This window comes from Heterodontus francisci, chromosome 18, assembly GCF_036365525.1.
Source record: "Heterodontus francisci isolate sHetFra1 chromosome 18, sHetFra1.hap1, whole genome shotgun sequence".
Taxonomy (NCBI): Eukaryota; Metazoa; Chordata; class Chondrichthyes; order Heterodontiformes; family Heterodontidae; genus Heterodontus; species Heterodontus francisci.
Genome location: NC_090388.1, coordinates 68,631,072 through 68,646,814, shown reverse-complemented (window position 1 = coordinate 68,646,814; position 15,743 = coordinate 68,631,072). Strand labels below are relative to the sequence as shown.

The 15,743-nt window shown below is 45.7% G+C and overlaps 1 protein-coding gene across 1 annotated transcript in view; it reads right to left on the bottom strand.

The window, feature by feature from the left end:
* Positions 1-15,087, bottom strand: part of LOC137379357 (cadherin-related family member 3-like) — an 88,335-nt gene extending 73,248 nt beyond the window's left edge. The window contains exon 1 of the mRNA XM_068050063.1: positions 14,871-15,087. Within this exon, the coding sequence (XP_067906164.1) occupies positions 14,871-15,087 (217 nt within the window). The remainder of the gene's footprint in view (positions 1-14,870) is intronic.
* Between the last annotated feature and the right edge of the window lie 656 nt (positions 15,088-15,743).

Sequence of the window (15,743 nt, the reverse complement as noted above, 5' to 3'; positions counted from 1 at the left end):
CCCAGAGATTTTCCTGAAATAGGCCACAGTTTTATTTCCTGGTGTTTATTTGCCCCCTTCTCCAAGGGTTTGCATTACTGCTGATCGGGAATTGACGAGAGATTGCACTGTCTAATGGACAGAGTGAGCACTGATAGGCTGATGGTCTTTTCTCACCTCTTGTGTGAGGGTCTCCTAGGGTCAAGCTGACAAAGTAACAAAGGTGCGTCATGCCACATGGGGGTGGGTGGTACTGTGACTGTAAAACCTAAAACCCTCACTTGTGGCAACTGCTCTGTCTTTGTTGCCGTGTGTGGCAGATTCATGGGGCAGGATTTTCATGGCTCTGGGCTGGCAGGCTGGGAGGCGGAGGAACGGGAAAAGAGTGGGGAGCTGTGTCAGGACAGCTCCCTGATGCAGCCCTGGCACCAAGAAAGTTTCCTTGTGGCTGCAGATCGGCTGCCTGCTGAACTGAGGTGGGCAGTCTACTTAAATAATTAAAGACCCTATTAAGGGCAATTTTCTTGGGCCACCGACATTTTGCAGACAGCAGATGGCCTCCTGCCGTATGTGGAAGCTACCAGCTTCAAGGAGGCAGCCTCCTTGTGACCATCTGGTGGGCCATTGCGATGGAAATTCCACGGCCCTGAGAGGGGGTCGTGGGCAGGGAAGGCCAGCCCCACGGCCCCAGTGGGCCATCTGGAGGGGCCTATCTGCTTGGCCCCTCAGGACCTTTATTTTTATCCTTACCTCTCCAAACCTCTTGATCGCCGATCTGCCTCAGCAGCACCCACCCCTTCCAGTGGGACTGCTGAGAGTCTGGAGCTCCTGGCCCTCTGGGCCTGCAGCATCTACATCCTGCCACCTTCCTTAATTGGATGGTGAGCCCGGAGGCAGCCAATTAGAAGGCCACCTCTGGGGAAAATAGCTGAGCTGGCCCTGCTGCCAGCAAGTGCAGGCTTGGGATACCCGTTTCATCTTGCACAGGGTCCCAAAACCTGAGATAAATCCTCTCCCATGGAATCTGCAACAGAACCTCATACCTAAGGAGAAGCCAGGCATCAGTCAGTCAGTGTTGCCATCTTCCATTGATGCACAGAATGTTGCCTGGTTGCAGAGGGAGACAGAGCTTCCCAACTCATCATTCATTTATTTTCTCCCAACTATAACTTCTCCAGACATATCTATCAATTGTCAATTCCAATCGTGATTGTCTGCTGCCTCCCAGCCTAAATAAAGGTCTGGATTTTATACAGTCCTCACGTTGGGATCTGTGGCGGGGGCGGGGTGGGACACTGGCAGGGCCCAGCCCGATATTGCCGCTGGTGGCCCTCCCGCCGTTCGGCGACAGGACCGCCATTTAGATCTTGAAATCAATTAACCTACCTGAATAAATGAGTCTCCCGTCGCTTCCCGAATCCCTGCCGTGGTCTTCGCCCCGGCAGCGGGCACTGCTGTGCCTTCAGGTCCCCGTCTGGGGAAACAAGGTGCAACACTGGTGGGGAGGGGGTGGGGGTGTGGGGGAGGAAGTAGGCTTCTCAGTGCAGGGGGTGGAGGGAAGGGGTCAAATTAACATCATGGGTGTAGGGGATGGTGGGAAGGATTATAGTTTAAAGTTTGTGCAGTTTGTGGGGGGAAGGTCAGATTGTGAAAGTAAGTGTTTTGTGGGGGGGAAGGGCAAGTAATTGATTTGATATTGGGGGGAATGGGAGAGGGGCAGAAGAAATGTATTTATTTATTTTAATTCAATGTCACTTTAAATATTTAAATGTCCCTTTAAAATTGGCATCAACGCTTGCGCACGGGCGGCTGAAGCCATTGCCGGGGACGGACATCCCGCCCCCTCAACGTGATCGGGGGGTGGAGGTGGGGGGTGTTCCACCCCGGCTATTTAAATGAGCTTGGAACCGCAGCAACTCTTTGACGTGGGAGGGTGATAGGAGCACGAACAGCCCTGGAGAGAAAGGAAAGCTGAACAAACAGATGGTCCTCCTCAAGCCAAAACAGACAGTGCTGAGAGCAGGAGTGAGTCCCGGAGACCTGCATGTTTCCACTATAACAAGGCAGGTAACCTCCCAGTTGACTGATGGAAATTACGGGGAAAACCTGCAGGATTAATCAAGGCACACCAGACCAGTGCAGGAGGAGGGGCCCTGATGGAAAGCACACCAGAACAGGCTGTGGCTTTAATTGCAACAACAGTAAAACCCAGGAAACATACTGCTGTGAGTGCGAAAAAATTTAACAAGATCCCTGAAGGTTATCAGGATTTTGTATCCCAAGGGAGCATAACCCCATCCACCTCCAGTGGGGCAAGTAAGCCCATTGTCATACTCAAGGATACATGGGCCACCAGAGCCCTTCTGCTGGGAAAAGGCATGACCTTTCCCCCAGAGAGTGCAGTGAATGCAAGAGTGTTCGTGAATGGTATCGGAGGGTATGCCCTGACCCTTATATCGGGTGCACTTGGAATGTTTTGGGTCCGGTGACGTGGGGATTGTCCCTAGTTTGCCTGTGGACGGCATCAACCTGCTCCTGGGTAATTATCTGGCGGGGGTGAAGGTGGTAGCTTCCCCAGCAGTGCTAGAGAGATCGAAAGAGGTCAGGGAGACAGAACAATTGCAGAAGAGGGTCCCCAGCATTTCTCCTGACTGTGTCCATGGCCAAACCTGTTCCCTCAGAGGAGACTGAACTGGCGCTGCAGACAGATGACCCTGCTGTCTGGTTGTCTGAAACCTTCTTTGGGGAGTTAGAGGACCCAAGGAATGGGTTAAACAAATCTTCCCTAGTTGAGGCTCAGCAAGCCAACCCAGTATTAAAGAAGTTAACACAAGCTGCCCAGACTGAAACTGAAGCAGAGGGAGCCCCTGAGTGTTACTATATAAAGAATGAAGTGCCGATGAGGAAGTGGAGACCTCCTCACAGACCTGCGGAAAAAGAGTGGACAGTGGTTCACCAGATAGTGGTACCGCCGAAGTACAGTAGAGAAATATTAAGAATGGCCCATGAGCTTCCAATGGCTGGACATGTCGGTATACGAAAAACCAAAGCCCACATTTTGACTGGCCAAAACTCCACTAAGATGTGGTGGAGTTCTGTAAAACTTGCCACGCGTGCCAGGTTGTGGGGAAGCCTCAACCTGCAGTAAAAGCTGAACCCCTAATTCCCATACCGGCTTTTGGGGAACCCCTTTGCAGAGTGCTGGTGGATTGTGAGGGAACCCTGCCAAAAACAAAAGGGGACAGACAAGCGCAGGGCTGGCAGACAGTTAGGGAGGAAGGGGACGAAAGGGCAGTGAGGACAGGTTAAAGGAGGGCAGTAAGATTCACAAATGGAACCCCCAACTGTCTGGTCAGCTAACCCTGAAATGTTGGGAAAATTAGACCACACACCCTCCTAAGTAAATGCAGGCCAAAGAAGCAGCCTACTGAGGCTGCTAACAGCATTTACAGAAACCTGCAGGGACAAAGAAAGTCCCCAAAAAGCCTCACCTAGTTGAAGTGCCGCAGGGGAGTGCAGTGGAAGCTGGACAGATACCTGTGAGCAGAAATGTCCCAGAGGACATGAGAGATATTAGCAAAGAGACCTTCCCCACAGTAAAGACAAAAGGGAAACAAAAATATCCTAAAGTGAGCAGCACTTGTATGACTTACCAGAACACTGAAAGTGAGGTCAGGGTGAATCTACAGAACCCAAGGATCAGGGCCCTAGCCCAAAGCTAATCAAATCCAACAATTTCACTTCAGACTTCAGCAGGAACAAGGGCCCAGAGGAAATTTCAGACACCTCACGGGGGCTTAATACCAACTTATTACCCAATATCACTATCAGGAGAGAAATTATCAAGGTACAGGAACCTGAATGGTTAAAGCCACATGTTGTAGAAACAGCAGTTGAGGGGTTAAAGCTTGTACATACAGAAGAACTTGCCTCAAACAATAATGGAAAACTGCAGACCCCAAGTTTCACCAGCAACCACATGTTTACTGAGATGCTCATCCCCAAGGTATGACAAGGTGATACTAAAGAAACTTTCACCCCATTTGACAACACATAACCATCCTAGACAGACTCCAAGAGAAAAAGGAAATTAAATCAGCATTGCTGTTGTCGAGAAAAAACAACTGCAACAATTCTAAGATTCCTGAGTGAATTTGGTAGTGCATGAACATGAATGTGTGTTTGCCTCTTTTTTCTTTTCCACTCCGTTAATGAAATGCTCCCATTGTTGCATTTCATTTTGTGTGGTACGGAGGTGTCAGGAAAACCCTACATGCCAAATAGGAAATATTAATTTCATCGGTTAGACACTTACATTAGACTTTTAATGGAAAAATCCTACAAGTTAACTTTAAAATAATAGCAGCCAAGATAGCCACTGCAATTTACATTTGAAACACCGGGAGGTTAAACTGGAGATGAAAAGTCTAACCAAGCCCAACCAGAACAATGGCTTGCTCTCAGAGATTGAGTTACCTAGAATGGCTTTATCAACATGGTCAAGGCCATTCCCACCCATTGACTTTGAAAGAGGCAACCCCTCCAAGTGTGGATGGGCACCATGGGGGGACATGTAGCACCTTGACTTTGAGAGAAGATTCCAGAGAAATCCTCATTAAAAACAAAGACAACAGACAGGCAGTAACTGAAAAGCCAGCAACAAAACAGCCTCTCTCTCCCCAGGAAATATCAAGAGAAGATCTGGCTGCGGCTGTGACTGGGAACTCCCCCTCCCCCCCACCCCCCAAGCCTCCAGACCGCTACAGCCAGCAACTGGGGAAGAGAAACCACAACCCTTCTGCCTGAGCAAAGCCAGTCAACCACCATGCACATGACCCAGCAAGGACTTCAAAACTACTACTTCAGCTGAGGACTATTGGACTCACATACTGTATTTAAATTCCATTTATTCCGGTCTTTAATCCAACCACCAAATCTGTTTCTCTCTGTAATCTATTTGTGTGTGTGTGTGTGACTCTCGTGTGAATGCGCAGTGTATTTTTAGTATTTTAAATCGGGCTAGAGTTTTAAGTGTAATAAAATTACCTCTTTCTTGTTTAAACTCAAGAAAACAGGTCTGGTTCTTTTGCAATCACTTTAGAGGAACAAGAGCAAACCCTCGCTGAGGTAGTGAGCTCAACCACTGTGTTTAAAAAAAGGATAAACCCTGTTGCAGTCAAACAAGAGAAGGGGCGAATGGGGAGCCTGAGACCCGTTCCTCATCTGGCTGTAACAGAAGAGAGAGAGAGATAGAGAGGCAGAGAGATTTAAGGAAGAAATTCCAGAGCTTAGACCCTAGGCAGCAGTAGGTATGGCTGGCAAAGGAGGAATGATGAAAATTGAGGTTGCGCAAGAGGCCAGAATTGGAGGAGCACAGAGATGTCAGGTGTTGTAAGAGTTTACAGAGATGGACAAGGGCGAAGCCAAGGAGGGATTTGAACACTATAACGAGAATTTTAAAATCGAAGTGTTGCTGGATCAGGAGCCAATGTAGGTCAGCAAGCGGGCGGTAATGTGTGAATAGGTCGTGGTGCTAGTTAGGATACAGGCAGCAAAGTTTTGGATGAGCTCAGGTTTACAGAAGATGGAAGGTGGGAGGCTGCCCAGGAGACCATTGAAATAGTTAAGTGTAGAGGTAACATAGTATAACCAGCACATAGTGCAGTCACATGAAAATCAACCTACTCTGTCATTACATTCAGTGAAATTAACTTTTTTTATTTCCAAAATATGCTTTATTCATAAAAATCTGTAAAAAAAAATACATTACAACACAGTTCCAAAAAGCACCAAGTCAAACAATACAAAGAGTGCAAAGGAGATCAGTTTCCTTCAGTACAGGAGTGAGTTGCCTCACAACCCTTCCATTTCATTTTACATGCCATGTGAAATATTTTCTGGCTACAGTCCTGGGACAACCTTTTTTTTATTTCCAAAATATATTTTATTCATAAAAATCTGTTAAAAAAAAATACATTACCAAACAGTTCCAAAAAGCAACAAGTCAAACAATACCAAAAGAGTGCAAAGGAGATCAGTTTCCATGAAAATCAACCATTTGGGTTTGATCGCACTTCAATTATTTTTATAAATATAAGAAGCAGACAATTACATACACATCTTTATATCATACTCATATTGTTATCAGCTTTTTGAATCTACCAGTAGCTTTCTAACTTTGTCTTCCAACATTTTGTAAAAAAAAGTTTACAAATTACATCTTTAGAAAGCAAGACATCGTAATTGCTTGAAGATTTCATGTAGCAAAGCATTATGTTACATTATGAAATATATTATTTGAATGTGATAGTGAATTACACACTAAACTGAATAGTTTTTGATGAAACATGAATGGAAGCCTTAAACATTTAAGAGAAAAGAAAATCACAGTTTTAATTAAAATAAGCAGTCACAATGCTTGTAAAGGAACTTACCAGGTACTCCTCCTCTGAAGAAGTAGACCATGAGGAACATTTTAAGGATATTGCCAATTGTGTCCATGGTTATTATCCACAGACCTCCAGTCCTTGTTGCTGTACCTTGTGTTTGTGTTGGGGCTGATTGCTCTGAAGCTCTGTACACAAGCAAGCTCGATCTTTTGTGGTTTGTGCAGACTACTTGGCCCAGTGAACCGCATCGCAACAGCATCAGGGAGTCAGTTCACCATGGCCCTGCCACTTTTCAATTCCTTTTGTGTTTCCTTTTCCTGATCAATCATACTTGTTTCATTCAACCATTCTTTATATACCTGTTGTTAAAAATAATGTGTGTGTTCTGAGAGATTATGCAACAAAACTGTAAAGTGTGGGTAGTTGCTATCTCGATATTTTAAATTAAATAACTTAGAAATGGTGCGCTCTCCTTTCCATTTTGGATTCATTTGCTGACATGTTTCGTGGTTGAAACTCCAGCACCTTGAGCCCAGGGTGTTTGTGCTTATGATTTATCACACAGATTTTCCCCATCTCAGTCGTGCCATTATAAACATGTAGGCAGAGTCTTCAGTGTATGTGGTGGGGACATACTTCCTCCTGTCAGTCTACCCTGGCATTAACTTCTAACTGTGGCAGCCTAAATAGCATATATCAGCAGGCGATGGGAGGTGTTGGGACTTCAGAGAAGGGGGCAGAATATTGCAGCTAACACGGGATTGGATTGGCCCACCTGCAACAACCTTCCTGCTCCCCTTCCTAAACAATGGGCTAGCAGGCCGTGAGCAGTGTTCAAGAACTTGATAATTTTGCCAACGTTGGAAAGATGTTCCTGTGAAGGCTACTTAAAATGTAAGTGTCTTCTGCTAGCTCTGGCAATTGTCATGAAAGAATGCTTTATTTTGAATGATGATTTTTAATCCACTGGCTGGAAACCCAAATTGAATTTTAAAATAACAGAGATGACAGGTGACTCGATGCTTGCAGCTAAAGATGGCTACCCCAGTTTGCATCACTGTACCTTCCACCTTCCAATACATTGAGATGGAGACAGCGGGCTGAATTTTACGCTGCACCAGCGGGTCAGATGGTGGCATGGGGGTGGCGCAAAATTGAAGGGGGTCTCCGGGAGGTATACCTGCCCCGCTCTTGCCTCCGGCCAAGTTTATGGTGTCGGGTGGGGGTGGGAAATGGCGTGCCTGTCCGAGGCCAATCAAAGCCCTTATGGGGCCACTTAACAGCCCTTAAGGGCCCTTGCCCGCCTCCATGGGTATTTTACCTGTGGCAAGCGGGCATGCTGGGGACATGAAAGGCCGTCCAGCGATAGCTGCCGGCCTTTCCGTGCCCCAGGAGAGAGTGGTTGGCCATGGCAGTCAGGCACAGGGTGCCCGATTGAGGGCCCTTCCCACCTCCCAAACCATCCCCGGGACCCAAGATGCCCCACACCCCCCCCCACCAAATGACCACTCCAACCTCACCAAGGAAGGACTAATCCCCCGGGTGAGGCAACCCCAACTTACCTCCTCCTGGATCCATGGCATCAACTGGGCTGCAGTCCCAGCAGTTGCCACCACCCCCGGTGGTGCTGCTGGGACTAAGAGCTGCCAGCCCGCTGATTGGCTGGCAGCTCACTGAGGTGAGACCTCCTCCTTCAAGTGAGTGGAAGTCCCTCCTCGGGACAATTAAAGCCCGGGGACCCGTAAAATGCGGGATTAATCCCTGGGCTGGGCGGAAGGGGGTTCGCCACCGACTTTCACGTCGGTGGCGAGTTCCCGTCTGCCTAAGGTAAAATCCAGCCCAGCATGTCTGCAAACTCCCATCAAGGACAATGACCTGGGAAATTTGAGTGAACCACATATCCTGTTCCCATTAGCAAGGCACCAAGGCCATTACCTGAGGTATTCAGCCAGTAGAGACAAACCACTGAAACTAATTACTTGAACAATGGGACCCAGCTGTGAGAAGGGATTCCTAGACATGGACTAATTAAGTTGCAAGAGGGAATAAACTAGTAATGACTGTGTTTAAGTCACTGGCGGACAGTCATGTGACAGGCCCACCCTTCGTGTGCTTAAGCTTCTGTGTTTTCTATAGTAAGGCGGCAAGCATCTAGACGCTGATGAAAGAAAACCCGAGTGGTGTCCCTCCTTCCTTTCTCTCTCTCCAACCCACCTTGCAAGCTTCAAACTCTGTTTGCTGACTTTGACCACCCAGGTAAGCCCTTGCTGCAGACAGAGATTTCTTGAAGGAAATCAACCCCGCACTATTGTCTCCAGGAAAACAGCCAAATCGGCCATACACATCTTCAAATTGGAAGCCTCAGGACCACCAAAGGAAAGTCGCACAACCACTGAATTCAGGCTGAAGCCAGTCAAGTCACCAACCACCACAGACTGTATATCCCTTTTATTTCTCTGGACACTAATTTGACCAATCTATCCTCCCTCCCCTCACTCTGTAACCTATTTGTGTGTACGTGTGAACTTTGAGCGTGTGTCGGTGTGAAAGTCGGAGCATATTTTATTATTTTACTAAGATCGGTTTAAGTATAATAAAGCTAACTTATTTTTTTTGTTAAACTCAAGAAAACCTGTCCAATTGATTCTTTTTATGCTCACAGCATGTAAACAGTTAACCACTCACTGAATTGGCAAGTATATGCTTTCCAAAAAAGAAGTAAGCCTGTTGTGGTCAAACAATGAAAGGGAAAAAAGGGAACCATTTGACCCCTCCTCACCTGATTGTAAAACAATATTCTATTATAGTAGTGTGCTGCCATTACTTGTGTGTGGTACTGCTAAGGTAGTAATATGGGGAAATGTGATCTATGATGTCATTCCACAATATTGTTTTATATTAGCACACCCGCTCTTAGTTGGGGTGTGTAACCTGTTGTATTTTAGCAATAATAGTGCTTTTTACCCTCCATTCATTGTTATGAGCTGCCAAGTGATATAAATCTGTCTGGTAAATTGGGCAGAAAAGAGCTATGTTCTGAAGGACATTTTACACGGATACATGATGTCATGGGGGCCTTCACATGCAGTGGACAAGGATTGAGAAATCGTGAGCAGTGTGCCCATTGTTTTATGATTCCTTGATATTGCATGCAAGGCTCCACCTCTGGTGCAGGGTCTTGCAAAATTTACCCTTGTATCTCGTGGAAAATATCCCGCCATTCTATTTACTTTACACTGTCCTGAGCACTAAACTGTAATATGGTGTTGAACAATTTAAAGTCGAGATTCCACAATTTAACTGATATGGTCTAATAAGTGGGTTGGTGTTTGTATTTATAACCAAGCCTCGACTTCTTTTGAGATGTAAAAGCATATGACACAAATGGTATAACATTGGAAAGAATTATTAAAAAGGCATTCTGTCCAATGCTGAAAAGCAAATATCCTTGATTCAGAAATTGTCCTTTGGATTGGAAAATTGCAATGTCCCTTCATTATTTAAGAAGAGATAAACTATGAAATTATAAGTCTAGTAGTCTAACGTCAGTTGTGGAGAAGTTACTAGAAACTGTTACTAAGGATAGAGTGATTGAGCATATGACCCGATCGGAGAGAGCCAGCATGGATTTATGAAAAGTAAGTCATGTCGAATGAACCCAACTGAATATTTTGAGGAGATGGCTAACATGGTAGGGTCCATGGATGTTATTTATATGGACCTCCAGAAGCCATGTAACAGACTATTAACAAAAACTTTGATGAGGGCAGTGATGGCATGGTAGCTAAATTTGCAGATGACACAAAGATAGGTGGGAAAGTACGTTGTGAAGAGGACATAAGGAGCTTGCAGACTGATATAGATAGGTTAAGTCAGTGGGCAAAAATCTGGCAGATGGAGTATAATGTGGGAAAATGTGAAGTTGTTCACTTTGGCAGCAAGAATAAAAAAGCAGAGTATTACTTAAACTGAAAATGACTGCTGAACCCCAAGGTGCATGAGTCACAAAAAATTAGTATACAGGTACAGCAAATAATAAAGAAGGCTAATGGAATGCTATCCTTTATTACGAGAGGAATTGAAAATAAAAGTAAGGATGTTATGTTTCAGTTAGACAGGGCATTGGTGATACCACATGTCCAATACTGTGTGCAGTTTTGGGGTGCTTATTTAAGGAAGGATGGGAATACGTTGGAGGCGCTTCAGAGGAGGTTTACTGGATTGATACCTGGAATGAGCAGGTTGTCTTATGAGGAAAGGTTGGACAGACTGGGCTTGTTTTCACTGGAGTTTAGAAGAGTGAGGGGAGACTTGATTGAAGTGTATAAGATCCTGAACGGTCTAGACAAGGTGGATGTGGAAAGGATGTTTCCTCTTGTGAGAGAGTCCAGAACTAGGGAGCACTGTTTTAAAATTAGGGTTGCCCTTTTAGGACAGAGATGAAGAAATTTTTTTCTCTTGGGGGCTGTGCTACTTTGGAACTCTCTGCCTCAGAAGTGGTGGAGGCAGGGACATTGAATAATTTTAAGGCGGGGGTAGATAGATTCTTGTTAGGCAAGGGAATCAAAGGTTATCAGGGGAGATTGGAGTGTGGAATTCGAGACACAAACAGATCAGCCATAATCTTATTGAATGGCGGAGCCGACTAAAGGGGCCGAATGGCCTACTTCTCCTAATTAGTATGTTTGTATGTTCGTATGTGAGCATTATGGAATTGGAAGCAATCTAATGGTTTAGATAGGTAATTGGTTAGGAGGTAGGAGACAGGGCGTAGGGATAATAGGCATGTACTCAAATGTGACTGATGGTGTCCCCCAGGGATCTGTACTGGGGTCAATGCTTTTCAATATATTTATGAATGACTTGGATGAAGGAATAGAGAGCCATATATCCAAGTAGGTGGACAGTAAATAAGTGTAGATGGGAGCAGAAAGTTGCAAAGGGACATTGACAGATTAAGTGAGTAGGCAAAACTATGGCAAATAGAATTCAATGTGGGAAAGTGTAAGTTTATCTACTTTGGACCCAAGAATGATAGATCAGAGTATTTTCTAAATGCCAAGAAACTAGGAACTGTGGATAAGCAGAGATTTAGAGGTTGAAGTATGGAAATCACTAAAAGCTAGCGGACAGGTACAAAAAATATAACTAAGAAGGCTGAAATAAAAACAATAAATGTTTTATTTCAGATTTCCAGCATCCGCAGTATTTTGCTTTTAACTAAGAAGGCTAATGGAATGTTCACCCTTACCTCAAGGGGATGGAATTCAAAGGGGTGGAAGTTATGTTATATCTGTACAGAGTGCTGTACAGAGGGTGGCACAGTGGTTAGCACCGCAGTCTCACAGCTCCAGGGACCTGGGTTCAATTCTGGGTACTGCCTGTGTGGAATTTGCAAGTTCTCCCTGTGACCGCGTGGGTTTTCGCCGGGTGCTCCGGTTTCCTCCCACAGCCAAAGACTTGCAGGTTGATAGGTAAATTGGCCATTGTAAATTGCCCCTAGTGTAGGTAGGTGATAGGGAATATGGGATTACTGCAGGATTAGTATAAATAGGTGGTTGTTGGTTGGCACAGACTCGGTGGGCCGAAGGACCTGTTTCAGTGCTGTATCTCTAAATAAAAATAAAATAAAATAAACCCCATCTGGAATATTGCATTAGTTCATTAGTTCTGGGCACTGCACCTCAGGAAGGATAAATTAGCCTTGGAGCACAATTCGCCAGAATGATACTGGGGCTAAAAGGGTTACATTAAATGAACAGATTGCATAGATTAATCTTGTACTTTCTTTAATATGGAAGATTAACATGTGATCTAACTGAAGTCTTGAAGATGATTACAGGATTTGATAGGCTGCATAGAAGCTATTTTCTCTGGTGGGGAAGTCCAGAACAAGGGGCGATAACCTTAAAATGAGTTATTCAGGAGTAATATCAGAAAGTACTTTTTCACACAAAGGGTAGTGGAAATGTGGAACTCTCCCCCGCAACCCCCACCCCACCCCCCCCAGCACCAACCCACCCAAAAAAGCTGTTGAGGCTAGATCAATTGAAAGTTTCAAAACTGAGAAGGGTTATGGAACCAAGACTATAGATGAAGTAGAGATACAGATCAGCAGTGATCTAATTGAATGGGCAGAATAGGCTTGAGGGGCTGAATGGCCTACTTCTGTTCCTTTACTCTTCCCATGTTCCTATACTTTGGGCCATGATATGGAAATGGAAAATACAGAGTTTTCCATTTGTTGGCACCATTTCTGTCTTGGTAATTGTCAGAACACCATAAAAACTGTGATAATCTCTGAAACACCATGCATCAGGAAAAGTGTTTTTCTCTATAAATGGCTGCCTGTTTAAAAATAGCTGGCTTCAATCAAATGTCATCAGGTTACAATGCATTCAGGAATGTTCTAGACTAAGTGTCCTGTTTCTGAGTTGCTCAGGTCATAACTCTAGTCTGAGTTACAAGGTCTATAAAATGTCTCCCCCTTTTGTTATCTGATTGAAAGTTGCATGAAAATCCTGGCCTGTAGGCAGGGGTAAATGATGAGCTTTTGTAAATCCGCCCCCCAAAAATGTTCTGAAAATCACACTGCACGCATTACAATGCTATTTAAAAATGCGTTCAAGTCTGAAGCAAATTCTCAAGTAGACTTAGATGACTTGTTACATCCTCTGTTCTTTACTGTTGTGATTTCAGGCATTGGATTTTCAATCCCTGCTGAAAGTGGGGACATCAGCAAGCGCGATTTGAAGATCATTTTCTTGGAGGTCAGCACTGGGTCCCGCCTCCTCCAGAACACAGGCTATTTTTAAACTTCCGCTGGCAGGGAAGGAACGGGTCAGGCGCCCATGTCCAATTAATTGCCTGTTGAGTTCATTAAAGAGCTCATTAACAGGCTTGTCAGGAGCAGGGAGCTATCTTTTTAAAGACTGGGAATGGGGAAAATGCCATGGGGGGGTGGGGGTGGAGGTAGGGAACACGGCAAGATTGTGAGGACGTGAGCATTGTGGAGGGAGATGAGGGCAATGGAAATGGCTGTTTAATTTAAAGCAAAGGCAGCAAATAAAGCCCAGCTGCCCCAGATGTGTCTCCGCTTGGATATTGTTGAAGCAGGAAGAGTTAAATGTTACATTGGAGAGTGCCATGAAACCGGATCGGGAAGTGAGCCCGCTGGCATCACTGTGGCACCTGGGATTGGCATGGGAAGGCCTGGTGAGCGTTCAAAGCCCAGCTGATAGAGCAGCCAGGATAAATGGCAGCAGATGCAACCTGCTGGACAGCAGGAGCCCAGAGGAGCACAGCGGGGGGCTGCAGTGGGAGAAACATGCTACCCAAAATATTGGGTGCAGAACCCAAGAGTCAGCTAACTGCAAATGACAGAGCGTCAGTGCCGTAGGAGGCTGCACCGATCCAGGCAGATGGTTTCGTCCTGTGTGCTCTTATCCACAATGACCTGAGGCCTCAAAACCCCATGGCAACCCCCTACCTGCAGCCATCAAGGTCTCCATTGCCCTAAATTCCTATGTAACCGGGTTTTTCCAGGGATCAGCTGTGGACCTATGTGGCATCTCACAGTCAACATCTCATTAGGCCATAAGAAGGTTATGGATGCCCTTTTCAGGAAGGCAGGGACTACACCCACTTTGACACAGATGGGCCTACACTGGCACAGAGGGCATTGGGTTTTGACGCTATCAATGGATTCCTCAGGTGCAGGGCATCATCGATTGTACCCATGTGGCCATCAAGGCACCCAGTGACTGGTCAGTGAGATCCATCAACGGGAAGGGCTTCCACTCCCTCAACATCCAAATGGTCTGCAACCACAACAAGAACTTCATCCATGTTCACACTAACTTTCCTGGCAGCTGCCGTGACTCCTTCATCCTCTGCCAATACAGGCTGCCTCGGATCTTCACTCCATCCACCAAGTGCATGGCTGGCTCCAAGGGGATAAGGGGAATCCTTTGAAGAGATGGCTTGTGACTACTCGACAGGAGCCCCAGACAGAGGCACAGAGGCGATACAACCAATGCCACCTGTTCAGCAGGACAACCATTGAGCAGGCCATTGTGTTTCTGAAGATGCGATTCTGTCACCTGGATCGGTCAGGTAGCACCCTCCATGCCCTCCTGCAAGGGTCTTGGTCATTGTGGTGGACTGCTGTGCTCTCCATAACATGGCCTTCCAGAGAGGAGTGGATTTTGAGAACAATGAGACCCTGGAAGGAGACAGATCATCAGGAGAGGAGCAGGAGGTAAGAGAGGAGGAGGAAGAGGGGGTGGAGGGGGAATAACACTGAACAGAGAGGTGCCCTCTTGGGATGTGGACTACCCTCCTCTCCCGCACGGCCTGCAGCATTAGATCCAGGTGGGCATTGATGAAGCGAGAGTCTGCCCTGTCCCTAGTGCCAGGCCTCCAGCTTCCTTCCCTCTGATGCTGCGGAAGGCAGATCTCTCCCTCAGTGATGGCTGCTGTAGGAGTCAACATGAGCCCTACACTTGATCTGACCCACTGGCATTTTTGATCCCACTGGCTCTAACAGGACAGGAAACTTGTCTCCATACCGATTAAGGCTTTCCCACTTGAAAAATGCAATCTGAATCAGCTTCCCAGAGGAGGCAGGTTTCAGACCAATAACCAGAGCAGGCTCCTGTTTTCCGTCTCCACTTTGAAAATCTGGCCCCATTTGTTCTTGTGCTACATTAGGAATCATTTTGCAAGTTCAAACAAGTACCAGTGATGAGTAATGGATTTGTCTTTATTATAATAGTCAATAGAAATATCTTGATTCTTATTCTACTGAATAATCAGGGCCGCCACACAACTGAGACAAGTATCTATTAATTTATTAATAGATGTCAAATGGATATATATTTTCAAGATATATGAAATATAACATAAGCATTTGGTGTCAAAGACAATGTATAAAGTATAACTAGTTTAATGACTCCATTAAAACAGAAAAGAGAGGAATTTGTCATAAGTGCATCACGCATTTGTGAGATTAACACTGCTGACACTAATTTCTATCCCTATATTCATTTCTCAATCACTAAATACAAGACGGTTTCAGATGAATTCAATACAACTAATTAAACCTGGAAATCATGGGCTGGATTTTAAGAGTCCGGCAGTGAGCTCAAAAACTGGCGGCCCGCGCATGCAGGCCGCACACCAAAGAGCCGCCATGATCTCCCTTGCAGTGGCTCATTTAAATAGCCAGGGCATCCCACCCCCTCAATTATGTGGAAGGGGTGGGCTGTCTGTCACCAGCAATGGTGTCAGCTGCCTGTGCGCAGGCACTGGCACCATTTTTAAAGGGCAGCTAGTCCTGCTGGATATTTAAATTTATAAAGATATAGCTCCAAA